The 15,013-nt window shown below is 45.7% G+C and overlaps 1 protein-coding gene across 1 annotated transcript in view; it reads right to left on the reverse strand.

Moving 5' to 3' along the window:
- The window catches only part of LOC144605527 (kin of IRRE-like protein 1), a 133,698-nt gene that overhangs the window by 10,603 nt on the left and 108,082 nt on the right, over window positions 1-15,013 (reverse strand). The window contains exon 13 of the mRNA XM_078420903.1: window positions 13,886-14,025. Within this exon, the coding sequence (XP_078277029.1) occupies window positions 13,886-14,025 (140 nt within the window). The remainder of the gene's footprint in view (window positions 1-13,885; window positions 14,026-15,013) is intronic.

The raw sequence follows: 15,013 nt of genomic DNA on the forward strand, positions 1-15,013 counted from the left end.
AAGCAGGAACGGAATACTGATTTTAGATGATCAGCCATGATCATATTGAATTGCTGGCTCGAAGGACCGAATGGCCTACTCCTATTTCTATGTTTCTACGTATAAGATCATAGATTGGGTAAATACACAGTTTAGTACCCAGAGCAGGGGAGTCAAAAACCAGAGGATATGTTGAAGGGGGGGGGGGGGGGGGGGGGGGGAGAAGAGCAATAGGAATAATCGGAACCTGACGGCAACTTTGTTTACACAAAGTATATGGTAAGTATATGGAATGAATGGCCGGAGGAGGTAGTTGAGGCAGGTACAATCACAATGTTTGAAAAACATTTGGACAGTTACATGGAAAGGACAGGTTTAGAAGGATATGGGCCAAACACAGACAGGTGGGACTAGTTTAGATGGGGCATGTTGGTCGCCATTGGCAGGTTTTCTCCACTGTATGCCAATGGAGGAAATATGATCGTTGGTTTGTAAATATTCATTGCAAGGCCCACTCTTTCATGTGCTTCAGGCAACATGTCATAGGAGCTTGGCATGTGAACAAGCACATACAGAATGGCAGAGCTGTGCCAGAGTGGACAGGTACATGGATAAGAAAGGTTTAGAAGGATATGGGCCAAACGTGAGCACGTGGGACTAGTCTGGATGGGACATCTTGGTCATGTGCAAGTTGGAGCAAAATACCTGTTTCTGTGCTGTATCACTCTATGACAATGATTTACATTAAACATATCCGTCTGAAGAAGGGTTTCGACCCAAAACATCACTCCAGAGATGTTGCCTGACCCGTTAAGTTACTCCAGTATTTTGTATCTACCTTCGATTAAAACCAAAATCTGCTGTTCTTTACTATACATTAAACCTATGTCGTCTGCTTCTTGATTCCCCTATTCTGGATGAAATTATTATGGGTAACAAGGAAATGGCAGAAGAGATGAACAGGTACTTTGGATCTGTCTTCACTAAGGAAGCCACAAACAATCTCCCAGATGTACTAGAGGACTGAGGATCTAGGGGGATAGAGGAACTGAAAGAAATTTGCATTAGGCGAGAAATAGTATTGGGTAGACTGATGGGACTGAAGGTTAATAAGTCCCCAGGGCTTGATGATCTGCATCCAAGGGTACTCAGGGAGGTGGCTCTAGAAATAGTGGATGCGTTGGTGATCATTTTCCAATGTTCAACAGATTCAGGATCAGTTCCTGTGGATTGGAGGATAGCTACTGTTATCCCGCTTTTCAAGAAAGGAGTGAGAGAGAAAACGGGGAATTACAGACCAGTTAGACTGACATCGGTGGGGAAGATGCTGGAGTCAATTATTAAAGAGGTAATGACGGTGCATTTGGATAGCAGTAAAAGACAGCATGGATTTATGAAAAGGAAATCATGCTTGACTAATCTTCTGGAATTTTTCGAGGATGTGACAAGTAAAATGGATGAGGGGGAGCCAGTGGATGTAGTGTATCTAGACTTTCAGAAAGTCTTTGATAAGGTCCCACACGGGAGATTGGTGAGCAAAATTACATGAGTGTTGACAAAAGTACATGGGTCCTTTTCAGAATGGCAGGCAGTGGCGAGTGGAGTGCTGCAAGGCTCGGTGTTGAGGCCAAAACTATTCACCATATATATTAATGACTTGGATGAAGGAATTCGAAGTAACACTAGCAAGTTTGCAGATGACACAAAGCTGGGTGGCAGTGTGAACTGCAAAGAGGATGTTAGGAGGCTGCAGGATGACCTGGACAGGTTGAGTGGGTGGGCAGATGCATGGCAGATGCAGTATAATGTAGATAAATGTGAGGTTATCCACTTTGGCGGCAAAAACAAGGAGGCAGATTATTATCTCAATGGTGTCAGGTTAGGTACGGGGGAAGTGCAGCGAGACCTGGGTGTCCTTGTACAACAGTCACTGAAAGTTGGCGTGCTGGTACAGCAGGCAGTGAAGAAAGCTAATGGCATGTTGGCCTTCATAACAAGAGGATTTCAGTAAAGGAGTGAAGAGGTTCTTCTGCAGTTCTGGTCAGACCACATCTGGAGTATTGTGTACAGTTTTGGTCTCCTAATTTGAGGAAAGACATCCTTGTAATCGAGGCAGTGCAGCGTAGGTTCACGAGATTGATCCCTGGGATGGCGGGACTGTCATATGAGGAAAGATTGAAAAGACTAGGCTTGTATTTACTGAAGTTTAAAAGTAAGACAGGGGATCTTATAAAAAGATTATAAAAGGACTGGACAAGCTAGATGCAGGAAAAATGTTCCCAATGTTGGGGTAGTCCAGAACCAGGGGCCACAGTCTTAGAATAAAGGGGAAGCCATTTAAAACTGAGGTGAGAAGGAACTTTTTCACCCAGAGAGTTGTGAATTTGTGGAATTCTCTGCCATAGAGGGCAGTGGAGGCCAAATTACTGGATGGATTTAAGAGAGAGTTAGGTAGAGCTCTAGGGGCTAGTGGAATCAAGGATAAGGGGAGAAGGCAGGCACGGGTTACTGATTGTGGATGATCAGCCATGATCACAATAAATGGCGGTGCTGTCTCGAAGGACCGAATGGCCTCCTCCTGCACCTATTTTCTATGTTTCTATGGATAAAAAACTGCATCTACCCTATCTATTTCCCTCGTGATCTTATTCACCTCTCTAACATCACCTATCCTCCTACATTCCAAGGAATACAGTCCCTACCTGCCCAATCTCTCTCTATAGCTCAGGCCCTCAAGACCTGGCACCATGTGACAACAATATACATAAACCTAATGTCACTGAGCCTTTCGGATGGCTGCCTGAGTGTTTCCAGCCTTAATCCTGGTGACAGATTTGTAGCACAGTTTTGTCTGGCTTTTCACTCTTCCTGCACCTTGTTTGACCTCTCTTTCCAATAGCCCTTCTTTATCAATCGATCAGATGCAGTAACAGCAGATGTGGTACATGGATACTGCTGGCCTTCTCCATCCCTGTGCCAATGTCTGGTCACTAACATGCACTGTTAGCTCTACTTCTCGCCTTACAGAGGCTACCTGACCTGCCTAGGTTTGGGGTGAAATCAGTGAGTGGTGGGTCCAAAGATTTCGGGCTGGAAAATCTGGGATGGAGCTGAGGCCACTGAAGACCAGTGATTGGCTCACTGCCTGATCCAGTTGGGCAGCTAAATAAAGGGGCACTGGGAATGCTTTCCCTTATCAGCTGAGGCACAGCCGGCAAAAAGAGTCTGACCATGATTGATCTCTTATCTCACCCCGATTCCCCAATACTAACCACTTATCCCTTTATTCCCTCTACCTTCCTAATTTCAGCCATCTCTGTGCTAAACCTCTTCAGTAACTGAGCCCTGGATCTCCAGCTTGAGGGGAGGAAATGGCTGCATAGGTTGGAACCTTGTTCTTTGGTGCATAAGAAGCTAAGGGGTGGCCTTAATGAAGTATAAAAAATACTTGAGCATGGATGGAGTGAATGCTCAGTCTTTTACCACGGGTGGGGACTCTTAAAATTAGGGCAGGGCAGTGTTGCAGGCTTAAGGTGTGATGGGAGAGATTCAGAAAGGGCCTAAGGGGCAGCCAGTTCACTCAGAGGGTAGCCCATATCTGAAATGAGCTGCCAGAAGAAGCTACAGAAGCAGGTATGACCTTCAAAAGACATTTTGAAAGATATACAGATAGGAAAACACCAGCAACGTGCTTGAAATTCAAGAGAGTCTGGGGGTGGAATTTAGTGGAGTGGCTACTACCAGGGAGAATGTGCTTGGGAAGCTGAAAGGGCTGAAGGTGGATAAGTCACCTGGACCAGATGGACCGCACCCTCGGGTTCTGAAAGAGGTGGCTTTAGAGATTGTGGAGGCATTGATGGTGATATTTCAGGAATCACTAGAGTCTGGAGTGGTCCCAGATGATTGGAAAATTGCCAATTTTCATACTCCAAAGACGTACAGGTATGTAGGTTAATTGGCTGGGTAAATGTAAAAATTGTCCCTAGTGGGTGTAGGATAGTGTTAATGTACGGGGATCACTGGGCGGCATGGACTTGGAGGGCCGAAAAGGCCTGTTTCCGGCTGTATATATATGATATGATATGATAATATTACCCCGCTGCATAAAAAGGGAACAAGGTAGAATAGCGGGAACTATATTAGTCTGACTTCGATGGTTGGTAAGTTTTAAAGTCCATTATAAAGGATGAGGTTACAGAGTACTTAGTTCACGATAAAATAGGCCAAAGTCAGCATGGCTTTGTGATGGGGAGGTCTTGCTTGACAAATAACAGAACAGAAAAAGGAGAGTCAGTAGATGTTGTTTACTTAGATTTTCAGAAAGCCTTTGATAAGGTGCCACACATTAGGCTGCTTAGGAAGATGAGAGCCCACGGTATCAAAAGGCAGATACTCGCATCAATAGCAGGTTGGCTAGATGGCAGAAGCCAAAGAGTGGCAATCATGGGGGCTTTTTCTGGTTGGCTGTCAGTGACTAGTGGAGTTCTGCAAAGGTCGGTGCTGGGGCCTCTGCTCTTCACATTGTATATTAATGATTTGGACGAGAGGATTGAAGGGTTTTTGGCAAAGTTTGCGGAAGATACGAAAATAGGTAGAGTAGAGAAAGCAGGGACTCTGCAGAAGGACTTGGACATGTTGGGAGAGTGGGCAAAGAAGTGGCAGATGGAATATAGTGTCGCAAAGTGTGGAGTCATGCATTTTGGTCATAGGAATAAAGGCACAGACCGTTTTCTAAATGGGATGACAATCTAGAAATCAGAGGTGCAAAGGGACTTGGGAATCTTGGTGCAGGATTCCCAAAAATTAATCTGTAAGTCGAATCGGTAGTAATGAAAGCAAACATAATGCTTGCATTTATTTCAAGAGGACTTGTATACAAAAACAGGGATGTAATGTTAAGGCTCTATGAAGCACTGGAAAGGCCGCATTTGGAATATTGTGAGCAATTTTGGGCACCATATCTGAGGAAGGATATGCTGGCTCTGGAGAGGGTCCAGAGGAGGTTTACAAGAATGATCCCAGGAACGAGTAGGTTAACCTATGATCAGCGTTTGTCAGCACTGGGCCTGTACTCGCTGGAGTTTCGATTAATGAGGGGGGGACCTCATTGAAACTTACAGAATAGTGAAATGATCGGATAGAGTGGATGTGGAGAGGATGTTTCCATTAGTGTGAGAGTCTAGAACTAGAGGTCATAGTCTCAGAATTAAAGGATGTTCTTTTAGGAAGGAGATGGGGAGAAATTTCTTTTGTCAGAGAGTGGTGAATCTGTGGAATCTGTGGAATTCTTTGCCACAGAATGCTGTCAGTGCATATTTTTTAAGGATGAGATAGATAGATACTTGATTAGTACAGATGTCACAGGGTATGGGGAGAAGGCAGGAGAATGGGGTTCGGAGAGAGAGATAGATCAGCCATGATTGAATGGCGGAGTAGACTTGATGGGCTGAATGGCATCATTTTACTCCTATTCCTTATGATGAACTTTGGGCCAAATGCAGGCCAATGGGACTAGCCCAGAATTCCAATTTGTTAATCATAGACGAGCTGGAGGTGTTTTACATGCTGTTTAGCTCTATAACTATCAGCCCCAGTACCTCCGGGAAGAGAATTGTAAAATTTCCTCAATATGCACCACCACCATCCAATGAAGACATTTCTATCCTCCTCCATCCTGACTGACCCTCACTCTGGGATGGAGACTCCTGGTTTAGACATCCCAGCCTGGGGTTGGGGACGAGGGGGGGGGGAGAAGAGGTCTGGCACTCACTGCCTGACAGATGGCCGAGGCATGGACCCTCCTCTCTGTGAAACAGGATGAGGGGTGTTTGAAGACCCTACGTGACCAAGTTTTAGTTAGGTTTAAAGATACAGCGCAGAAACAGCCCACCGAATCTGCGCCAACCAGCTATTCCCGCAGAATAACACTATCCTACACACGAGGGACAATTTACATTTATCACAAGCCAATTAACCTACAAACCTATACGTCTTTGGAGTGTGGGAGGAAAATAAAGATCCCGGAGAAAACCCACGCAGGACACGGAGAGAACCTACAAACTCTGTACCCATTGTCAGGTTCGAACCCGGGTCTATGGCTCTGTAAAGCAGCAGCTCTACTACTGCGCCACGGTGCTGCCCCAGTTGTAGCTTTATTTAAAATTGTCAGCGTGGATACGTCAAAGAACTACAGACCGGTAACCCAGACATAAGTGCCTGAAAGTTGTTAGAGCAGATTCTTAGGAACCGGATCTACCATATGAACAGGCGCGGATTGATCAAGGACAATCAACATAGCCTTTGCATATAAAACTATGTCTCACACATTTTCAAGAGGTCACCAAGAGAATGCTGATGATACAAAAGTGGATGGTTTTGCAGATAGTGGTGAAAAATTGCAGCAGGATCTGGATCGATTGGCCAGGTGGGCTGAGGAATGTTTGATGGAATTTAATAAAGAGAAATGTGAGGTGTTGCATTTTGGGAAGTCTAACATGAACAGCACCTATACAGTAAATTGCAGGGTCCTGGGGAGTGTTGTAGAGCTGAGGGATTTAGGAGTGCAGGTGCATAGTTCCTTGAAGGTGGAGTATCAGGTAGATAGGGTGGTCAAATAGGCATTTGGTCTTCGTCAGTCAGAGTATAGAGTATGGAAGTTGGGAGGTCATGTTGCAGTTGTATAAGACATTGGTGAGGCCACATTTAGAGTATTCTGTTCAGTTTTGGGCAAGCTTTTAGAAAGATGTTGTCAAGCTGGAAAGGGTACAGAGAAGATTTACGAGGATGTTGCCAGGACTAGAGAGTCTGAGCTCCAGGGAGAGGTTGTGTAGGCTGGGACTATTTTTTGGAGTGCAGGAGGATGAGGGGAGATCTTATAGAGGTGTATATAATCATGAGAGGAATAGATCAGATAGATGCACAGTCTCTTGCCCAGAGTAGGCAATTCGAGGACCAGAGGATATAGGTTTGAAGCAAAGGGGAAAAGATTTGATAGGAATCTGAGGGGTAGTTTTTTTCACACAAAGTATGGTGGTTGTGCGAAACAAGCTGCCAGAGGAGGTAGTTGACGCTGGGATTATCCCAACGCTCAAGAAACTGTTAGGCAGGTACATGGATAGGACAAGTTTGGAGGGATATGGATCAAATACAGGCTGGTGGGACTCGTGTAGCTGGGACATGTTGGGTAATTTGGGCCGAAAGACCTGTTTCCATGCTATATCACTCTATGACTCATGAAAGGCCCTGTCTGATTCCAATCTATTAAAACTTGCATGGATCTCCTTTTACTCTTTGACTATATTTACGATTTCTTTGGTTATCCAAGGTTCCCTAACTTTGCCTTTCCTATTCCTCCTCCTTACTGGGACATGCTGCATCTGAACATCAATTAACTGGCCTTTAAACAATTCCCACATGTCAGAGTGGACTTACCCAATTACAATTGCTCTCAGTGTACCATACCGAGCTCCTGCGGAATAACATTGTAGTTTGTCTTACTTCGATTTAATACTTTTCCACAAGGTCCAGCCTTCTTCCTATTCAAAGTCATCTTAAAACTTATGGAGTTGTGATCACTATTCCCAAATGACTCTCCCATTGAAACACCACTCACCTGGCCAGGCTCATTTCCCAACTCAAGCTGCAGCATGTTCACTTCACATGTTGGGCTAATCACATACTGTTTCATGAAACTCTCTTGGATATAGGATACACTTCCTCCTGGATAACCATCAGCACCAGGGCACCTCAAGGCTATGTGCTCATCTCCTGCTCTCCTCCCTCTTTTCCCATGGCAGTGCAGCCGGAAGCAGTTCCAACTCCATCTTTTAATTTGCTAACAACAATTAAATTGTTGTTCATGATATATGTGAACAACTTGGACCTACATATAAATGGTTGGGTTAGTTAATTTCCTAAGTACATCAAAATCAGTTCAGTTGCAAAGAGGGAGGAAGGCTGTCAAAGTATGCAGCGGGAGATAGATCAGTTGTGGAAATTGGTGGAGAAATGGCAGATGGAGATTAATGACAGTGGCAGTTGGGGCATTGAGTACAAGATTGAGGAAGTCATGTTGCAGCTTTCTAGGAAGTTAGGCAGCATTTGAAGCATTATGTGCAGTAATGTTCATCCCATTACAAAAAGGATGTGGAGTCCTAGTGGCATAGTTTAAATGTGGGGACAAGTTTTTCTACACAGAGAGTGCTGAGTGGAATTGACCCATGTATAGTGATGGAGACATATATGAGAGTGGATATGGTACAGGGTAGGTTTACCAGAATGCTGTGTGGATTAGAGGGTATTAGCTATAAGGTTGGAGAAATTATGGATTGTATTCTTTGGAGCATTGGAACCTGAATGGAGACCTGATAGGAGTGTGGCACATTGGCGCAGCGGTAGAGTTGCTATCTTACAGAACTAGAGAGCCGTGTTCAACCCTGACAATGGATATTATCTGTGTGGAGTTTGTACGTTCTCCCTGTGACCATGCGAGTTTTCTCCAGGTGCTCCAGTTTCCGTCCACATTGCAAAGAAGCACACATTTGTAGTTTAATTGTTTCTGTGAATTGTGCCTAGTGTGTAGGATAATTAGTGCATGGGTGATCGCTGTTCGGCACGGATTCGGTGGGCCGAAGGGCCAGTTTCCATGCTGCATTTCTAAACTAAAATTTGTATATAAAATCATGAAAGGCATAGATTGGGTAGACAGCCAGAACCATTCTCTCAGGGTGGAAATGTCAAAGACTAGAGGACATAGCTTTATGTTGGAGGGGCATCATTTAAAGCAGATATGTGGGACGTTTTTTTACACAGAGAGTGCTGAGTGCCTGGAATTGACTTTGGTTTGAAAAGTCCGGGAGCAGAGCAAGGACGCCCGTTGGCTGAGCAGTAAAGTAAGTGCTAATCACAGTTCAACAGGCAGTTTAAAAAGAGCGCCAAAAGGAAGTAGTAGTCAGTTTGAAAAGTCCGGGAGCAGAGCAAGGACGCCCGTTGGCTGAGCAGTAAAGTAAGTGCTAATCACAGTTCAACAGGCAGTTTAAAAAGAGCGCCAAAAGGAAGTAGTAGTCAGTTTGAAAAGTCCGGGAGCAGAGCAAGGACGCCCGTTGGCTGAGCAGTAAAGTAAGTGCTAATCACAGTTCAACAGGCAGTTTAAAAAGAGCGCCAAAAGGAAGTAGTAGTCAGTTTGAAAAGTCCGGGAGCAGAGCAAGGACGCCCGTTGGCTGAGCAGTAAAGTAAGTGCTAATCACAGTTCAACAGGCAGTTTAAGTGAGAAGTCAGGTAAATTGGACAATCAGGCAATTTAAATTGGTGATATAAGCAAGGCTCACAAAAGGGTGCAGCCCTGTTCAGGTGCAGCCCAGTGAGGGAAGTGCCCAGTGAGAAAAGTGCGAGTCTTTGGCTGCGAGTCTTCGGCAAGGAGGCTGAGGTGAGGAGGATACCATTGTTTTAAGCCAGAGCTGGTTATAGGCACAAGGTGATGGCGGAAAAGTTGGTGCGGTGTGTTTCCTGCAGGATGTGGGAAGACAGGGACGTCGCGGGAGCTTCTGGGAGCTACACCTGCAAGAACTGTGTCCAGGTGCAGCTCCTGAAGGGACGTGTGGTGGAGTTGGAGAGGCAGTTGGATGACCTCAGGGCCATCCGGGAATGCGAGAGTTTCCTCGACAGGACCTATTGTGAGGCTGTCACGCCAAGGGTCCAGGTCGAGCGAAGGTGGGAGACTGTTTCCGGGGGGAGTGGACGTGGACTACAGGAGACCCCGGTGGCTGTGCCTATTGCAAATAGGTATACCCTCTTGGGAACTGTCGGGGCAGAAGACGTTTCCAGTCCGAGTGGCGGACCTGTTGGCAAGGATACACGACAGGGGAGACCGAAGTCTGGAAGAGCCGTAGTGGTCGGTGACTCCATAGTCCGAGGGACGGATAGAAGATTCTGTGGCAGCAGGAGGGACTTGAGGATGGTCTGTTGCCTCCCTGGTGCCAGGGTTCAACACATCACAGACCGGCTTCAGAAAATCCTAGCGAGGGAAGGCGATCAACCTGAAGTCGTTGTGCACGTGGGCACGAATGACGTCGGGCGGAAGAGGAAGGAGGTGCTACAGCGGGAGTTTAGAGAGTTGGGAAAAACGCTGAGAAGTAGGACGTCGAAGGTGGTTATCTCTGGACTGCTACCGGTACCTCGTGCTGGTGAGGCCAGGAACAGAGAGATAGAGGGTATGAATTTATGGCTGAGGGACTGGTGCAGAGAGCAGGGATTTAGATTTCTGGACCACTGGGATCTCTTCTGGGCTAGGGGTGACTTGTACAAAAGGGACGGGTTGCATCTTAACAGCAGGGGGACAAACATTCTGGCAGGCAGGTTTGCTAGTGTGACACCTGTGGCTTTAAACTAAGTAGTGGGGGGGAGGGGTTAACAAATTGTGAATATGAAGATGAGGTAAAAGGGAATACAGGAGATATTGCAAAAGACTCTAGGAAGAATGGGAACAGAAGTTCCAGAGCGGAAAAGAAATTAAGGGCAGGGCCAATTGTGAACGATGTGAGAGGGGAGGTAAATACAGAAGTTAAAGTGTTGTACTTAAATGCGCGTAGTATAAAAAATAAAGTGGATGAGCTTGAGGCTCAGTTAGTCATGGGCAAGTATGATGTTGTAGGGATCACTGAGACATGGCTACAAGAGGACCAGGGCTGGGAACTGAATATTCAGGGGTACACAACGTATAGAAAAGACAGACAGGTGGGCAGAGGGGGTGGGGTTGCTCTGATGGTAAGGAATGATATTCATTCCCTTGCAAGGGGTGACATAGAATCAGGAGATGTTGAATCAGTATGGATAGAAATGAGAAATTGTAAGGGTAAAAAGACCCTAATGGGAGTTATCTATAGGCCCCCAAACAGTAGCCTCGACTTAGGGTGCAAGTTAAATCAGGAGATAAAATTGGCGTGTCAAAAATGTAATGCTACGGTGGTTATGGGAGATTTCAACATGCAGGTAGACTGGGAAAATCAGGTTGGAAATGGACCCCAGGAAAGAGAGTTTGTAGAGTGCCTTCGAGATGGATTCTTAGAACAGCTTGTACTGGAGCCTACCAGGGAGAAGGCAATTCTGGATTTAGTGTTGTGTAATGATCCTGATCTGGTAAGGGGACTAGAGGTAAAAGAGCCATTAGGAGGCAGTGATCACAACATGATAAGTTTTACTCTGCAAATGGAAAGGCAGAAGGGAAAATCGGAAGTGTCGGTATTGCAGTATAGCAAAGGGGATTACAGAGGCATGAGGCGGGAGCTGGCCAAAATTGATTGGAAGGAGGCCCTAGCAGGGAAGACGGTAGAACAGCAATGGCAGGTATTCCTGGGAATAATGCAGAGGTTGCAGGATCAATTTATTCCAAAGAGGTGGAAAGACTCTAAGGGGAGTAAGAGACACCTGTGGCTGACAAGGGAAGTCAGGGACAGCATAAAAATTAAGGAGAGGAAGTATAACATAGCAAAGAAGAGTGGGAAGACAGAGGATTGGGACTCTTTTAAAGAGCAACAAAAGTTAACTAAAAAGGCAATACGAGGAGAAAAGATGAGGTACGAGGGTAAACTAGCCAATAATATAAAGGAGGATAGCAAAAGTTTTTTTAGGTACGTGAAGAGGAAAAAAATAGTCAAGGCAAATGTGGGTCCCTTGAAGACAGAAGCAGGGGAATTTATTATGGGGAACAAAGAAATGGCAGACGAGTTAAACCGTTACTTTGGATCTGTCTTCACTGAGGAAGATACACACAATCTCCCAAATGTTCTAGGGGCTGGAGAACCTAGGGTGATGGAGGAACTGAAGGAAATCCACATTAGGCAGGAAATGGTTTTGGGTAGACTGATGGGACTGAAGGCTGATAAATCCCCAGGGCCTGATGGTCTGCATCCCAGAGTACTTAAGGAGGTGGCTCTAGAAATAGTGGAAGCATTGGAGATCATTTTTCAATGTTCTATAGATTCAGGATCAGTTCCTGTGGATTGGAGAATAGCAAATGTTATCCCACTTTTTAAGAAAGGAGGGAGAGAGAAAACGGGTAATTATAGACCAGTTAGTCTGACATCAGTGGTGGGGAAAATGCTGGAGTCAATTATAAAAGACGAAATTGCTGAGCATTTGGATAGCAGTAACGGGATCGTTCCGAGTCAGCATGGATTTACGAAGGGGAAATCATGCTTGACAAATCTACTGGAATTTTTTGAGGATGTAACTAGGAAAATTGACAAGGGAGAGTCAGTGGATGTGGTGTACCTCGACTTTCAGAAAGCCTTCGACAAGGTCCCACATAGGAGATTAGTGGGCAAAATTAGGGCACATGGTATTGGGGGTAGGGTACTGACATGGATAGAAAATTGGTTAACAGACAGAAAGCAAAGAGTGGGGATAAATGGGTCCCTTTCGGAATGGCAGGCAGTGACCAGTGGGGTACCGCAAGGTTCGGTGCTGGGACCCCAGCTATTTACGATATACATTAATGACTTAGACGAAGGGATTAAAAGTACCATTAGCAAATTTGCAGATGATACTAAGTTGGGGGGTAGTGTGAATTGTGAGGAAGATGCAATAAGGCTGCAGGGTGACCTGGACAGGTTGTGTGAGTGGGCGGATACATGGCAGATGCAGTTTAATGTAGATAAGTGTGAGGTTATTCACTTTGGAAGTAAGAATAGAAAGGCAGATTATTATCTGAATGGTGTCAAGTTAGGAGGAGGGGGAGTTCAACGAGATCTGGGTGTCCTAGTGCATCAGTCAATGAAAGGAAGCATGCAGGTTCAGCAGGCAGTGAAGAAAGCCAATGGAATGTTGGCCTTCGTAACAAGAGGAGTTGAGTATAGGAGCAAAGAGGTCCTTCTACAGTTGTACCGGGCCCTGGTGAGACCGCACCTGGAGTACTGTGTGCAGTTTTGGTCTCCAAATTTGAGGAAGGATATTCTTGCTATGGAGGGCGTGCAGCGTAGGTTCACTAGATTAATTCCCGGAATGGCGGGACTGTCGTATGTTGAAAGGCTGGAGCGATTGGGCTTGTATACACTGGAATTTAGAAGGATGAGGGGGGATCTTATTGAAACATATAAGATAATTAGGGGATTGGACACATTAGAGGCAGATAACATGTTCCCAATGTTGGGGGAGTCCAGAACAAGGGGCCACAGTTTGAGAATAAGGGGTAGGCCATTTAGAACGGAGATGAGGAAGAACTTTTTCAGTCAGAGGGTGGTGAAGGTGTGGAATTCTCTGCCTCAGAAGGCAGTGGAGGCCAGTTCGTTGGATGCTTTCAAGAGAGAGCTGGATAGAGCTCTTAAGGATAGCGGAGTGAGGGGGTATGGGGAGAAGGCAGGAACGGGGTACTGATTGATAGTGATCAGCCATGATCGCATTGAATGGCGGTGCTGGCTCGAAGGGCTGAATGGCCTACTCCTGCACCTATTGTCTATTGTCTATTGTCTATTGACTTCCATGTGCAGTGATGGAGACATATATAGGAGTGGCATGCAAGTGTATTTTAAATAGCGTATGCAGAAAATGGAGGGATATAGATCACTCACAGACAGAGGAGATTAGTTACATGTTCATGGCATCATGTTCGGCATGGACATTGTGAGCCAAGGAGCCAATTCCTGTGCTGTACTATGTTCTATTTAAGGGCATCATTTTCAGCCTAGACATTGTGGATCAAAGGTTATTTTCCTGTGCTACGTTCTGTTGCATATCTACTTCTTCCCTTCCCACCATCACCAAACACTTTGCATGTCTTCCAATCCAGTGAACTGCATTCATCGTCAAAACTGGTGTCTCCTCTACACTGGAGGCACCGGACTCAAGGCGGGGGCAAAAGCTCTGTGGACCACTGCAGAAATGCCTGCCTGTTGACACACAAACACGTTCTTACCGAGTACACAGCTTTCATGACACGAGTTGCTGTGGATATGCTGGAGTCATCCTCCTCAAGTTCCTTGCTGTTCAGTGGAGCCTCTTTGTTCACCGTCTCCACTTTAATATCAGGTTTCCCCAGGGTCACATCTTTTCGACCTGCACAAGTAAACAAAACAAAGCATAGATAAAAGTTGAAAGTCCCATCACACTCTCTCAGGACGTGGTTAGATACAGTGAAGCTCCCACTACATTGTCAGGTAACGCTTTCCCAGGGCACAGAGTGAGGCTCCCTCTGCTCTGTCCCACCACACACTCCCAGATTAGACTGGGATTAGATTAGACAGATTAGACACACACTCCCGCAGGTAAGACTGCCGATACCCTTTGAGGATGTAACTAGGAAAATTGACAGGGGAGAGCCGGTGGATGTGGTGTACCTTGACTTTCAGAAAGCCTTTGACAAGGTTCCACATAGGAGATTAGTGGGCAAAATTAGAGCACATGGTATTGGAGGTAGGGTACTGACATGGATAGAAAATTGGTTGACAGACAGAAAGCAAAGAGTGGGGATAAATGGGTCCCTTTCAGAATGGCAGGCAGTAACTAGTGGGGTACCGCAAGGCTCGGTGCTGGGACCGCAGCTATTTACAATATACATTAATGACTTGGATGAATGTGAGGTTATCCACTTATAAATGTGAGGTTATCCACTTTGGTGGCAAGAACAGGAAAACAGGAAATCTGAATGGTGGCCGATTAGGAGAAGGGGAGATGCAACGAGACCTGGGTGTCGTGGTACACCAGTCATTGAAAGTAGGCATGCAGGTGCAGCAGGCAGTGAAGAAAGCGAATGGTATGTTGGCATTCATAGCGAGGGGATTTGAGTATAGGAGCAGGGAGGTTCTGCTGCAGTTGTACAGGGCATTGGTGAGACCACACCTGGAGTATTGCCTACAGTTTTGGTCTCCTAATCTGAGGAAAGACATTCTTGCCATAGAGGGAGTACAGAGAAGGTTCACCAGATTGATTCCTGGGATGGCAGGACTTTCATATCAAGAAAGACTGGATAGACTCGGCTTGTACTCGCTGGAATTTAGAAGATTGAGGGGGGATCTTATAGAAACTTACAAAATTCTTAAGGGGT

Source organism: Rhinoraja longicauda, chromosome 24 (genome assembly GCF_053455715.1).
Source record: "Rhinoraja longicauda isolate Sanriku21f chromosome 24, sRhiLon1.1, whole genome shotgun sequence".
NCBI lineage: Eukaryota > Metazoa > Chordata > Chondrichthyes > Rajiformes > Arhynchobatidae > Rhinoraja > Rhinoraja longicauda.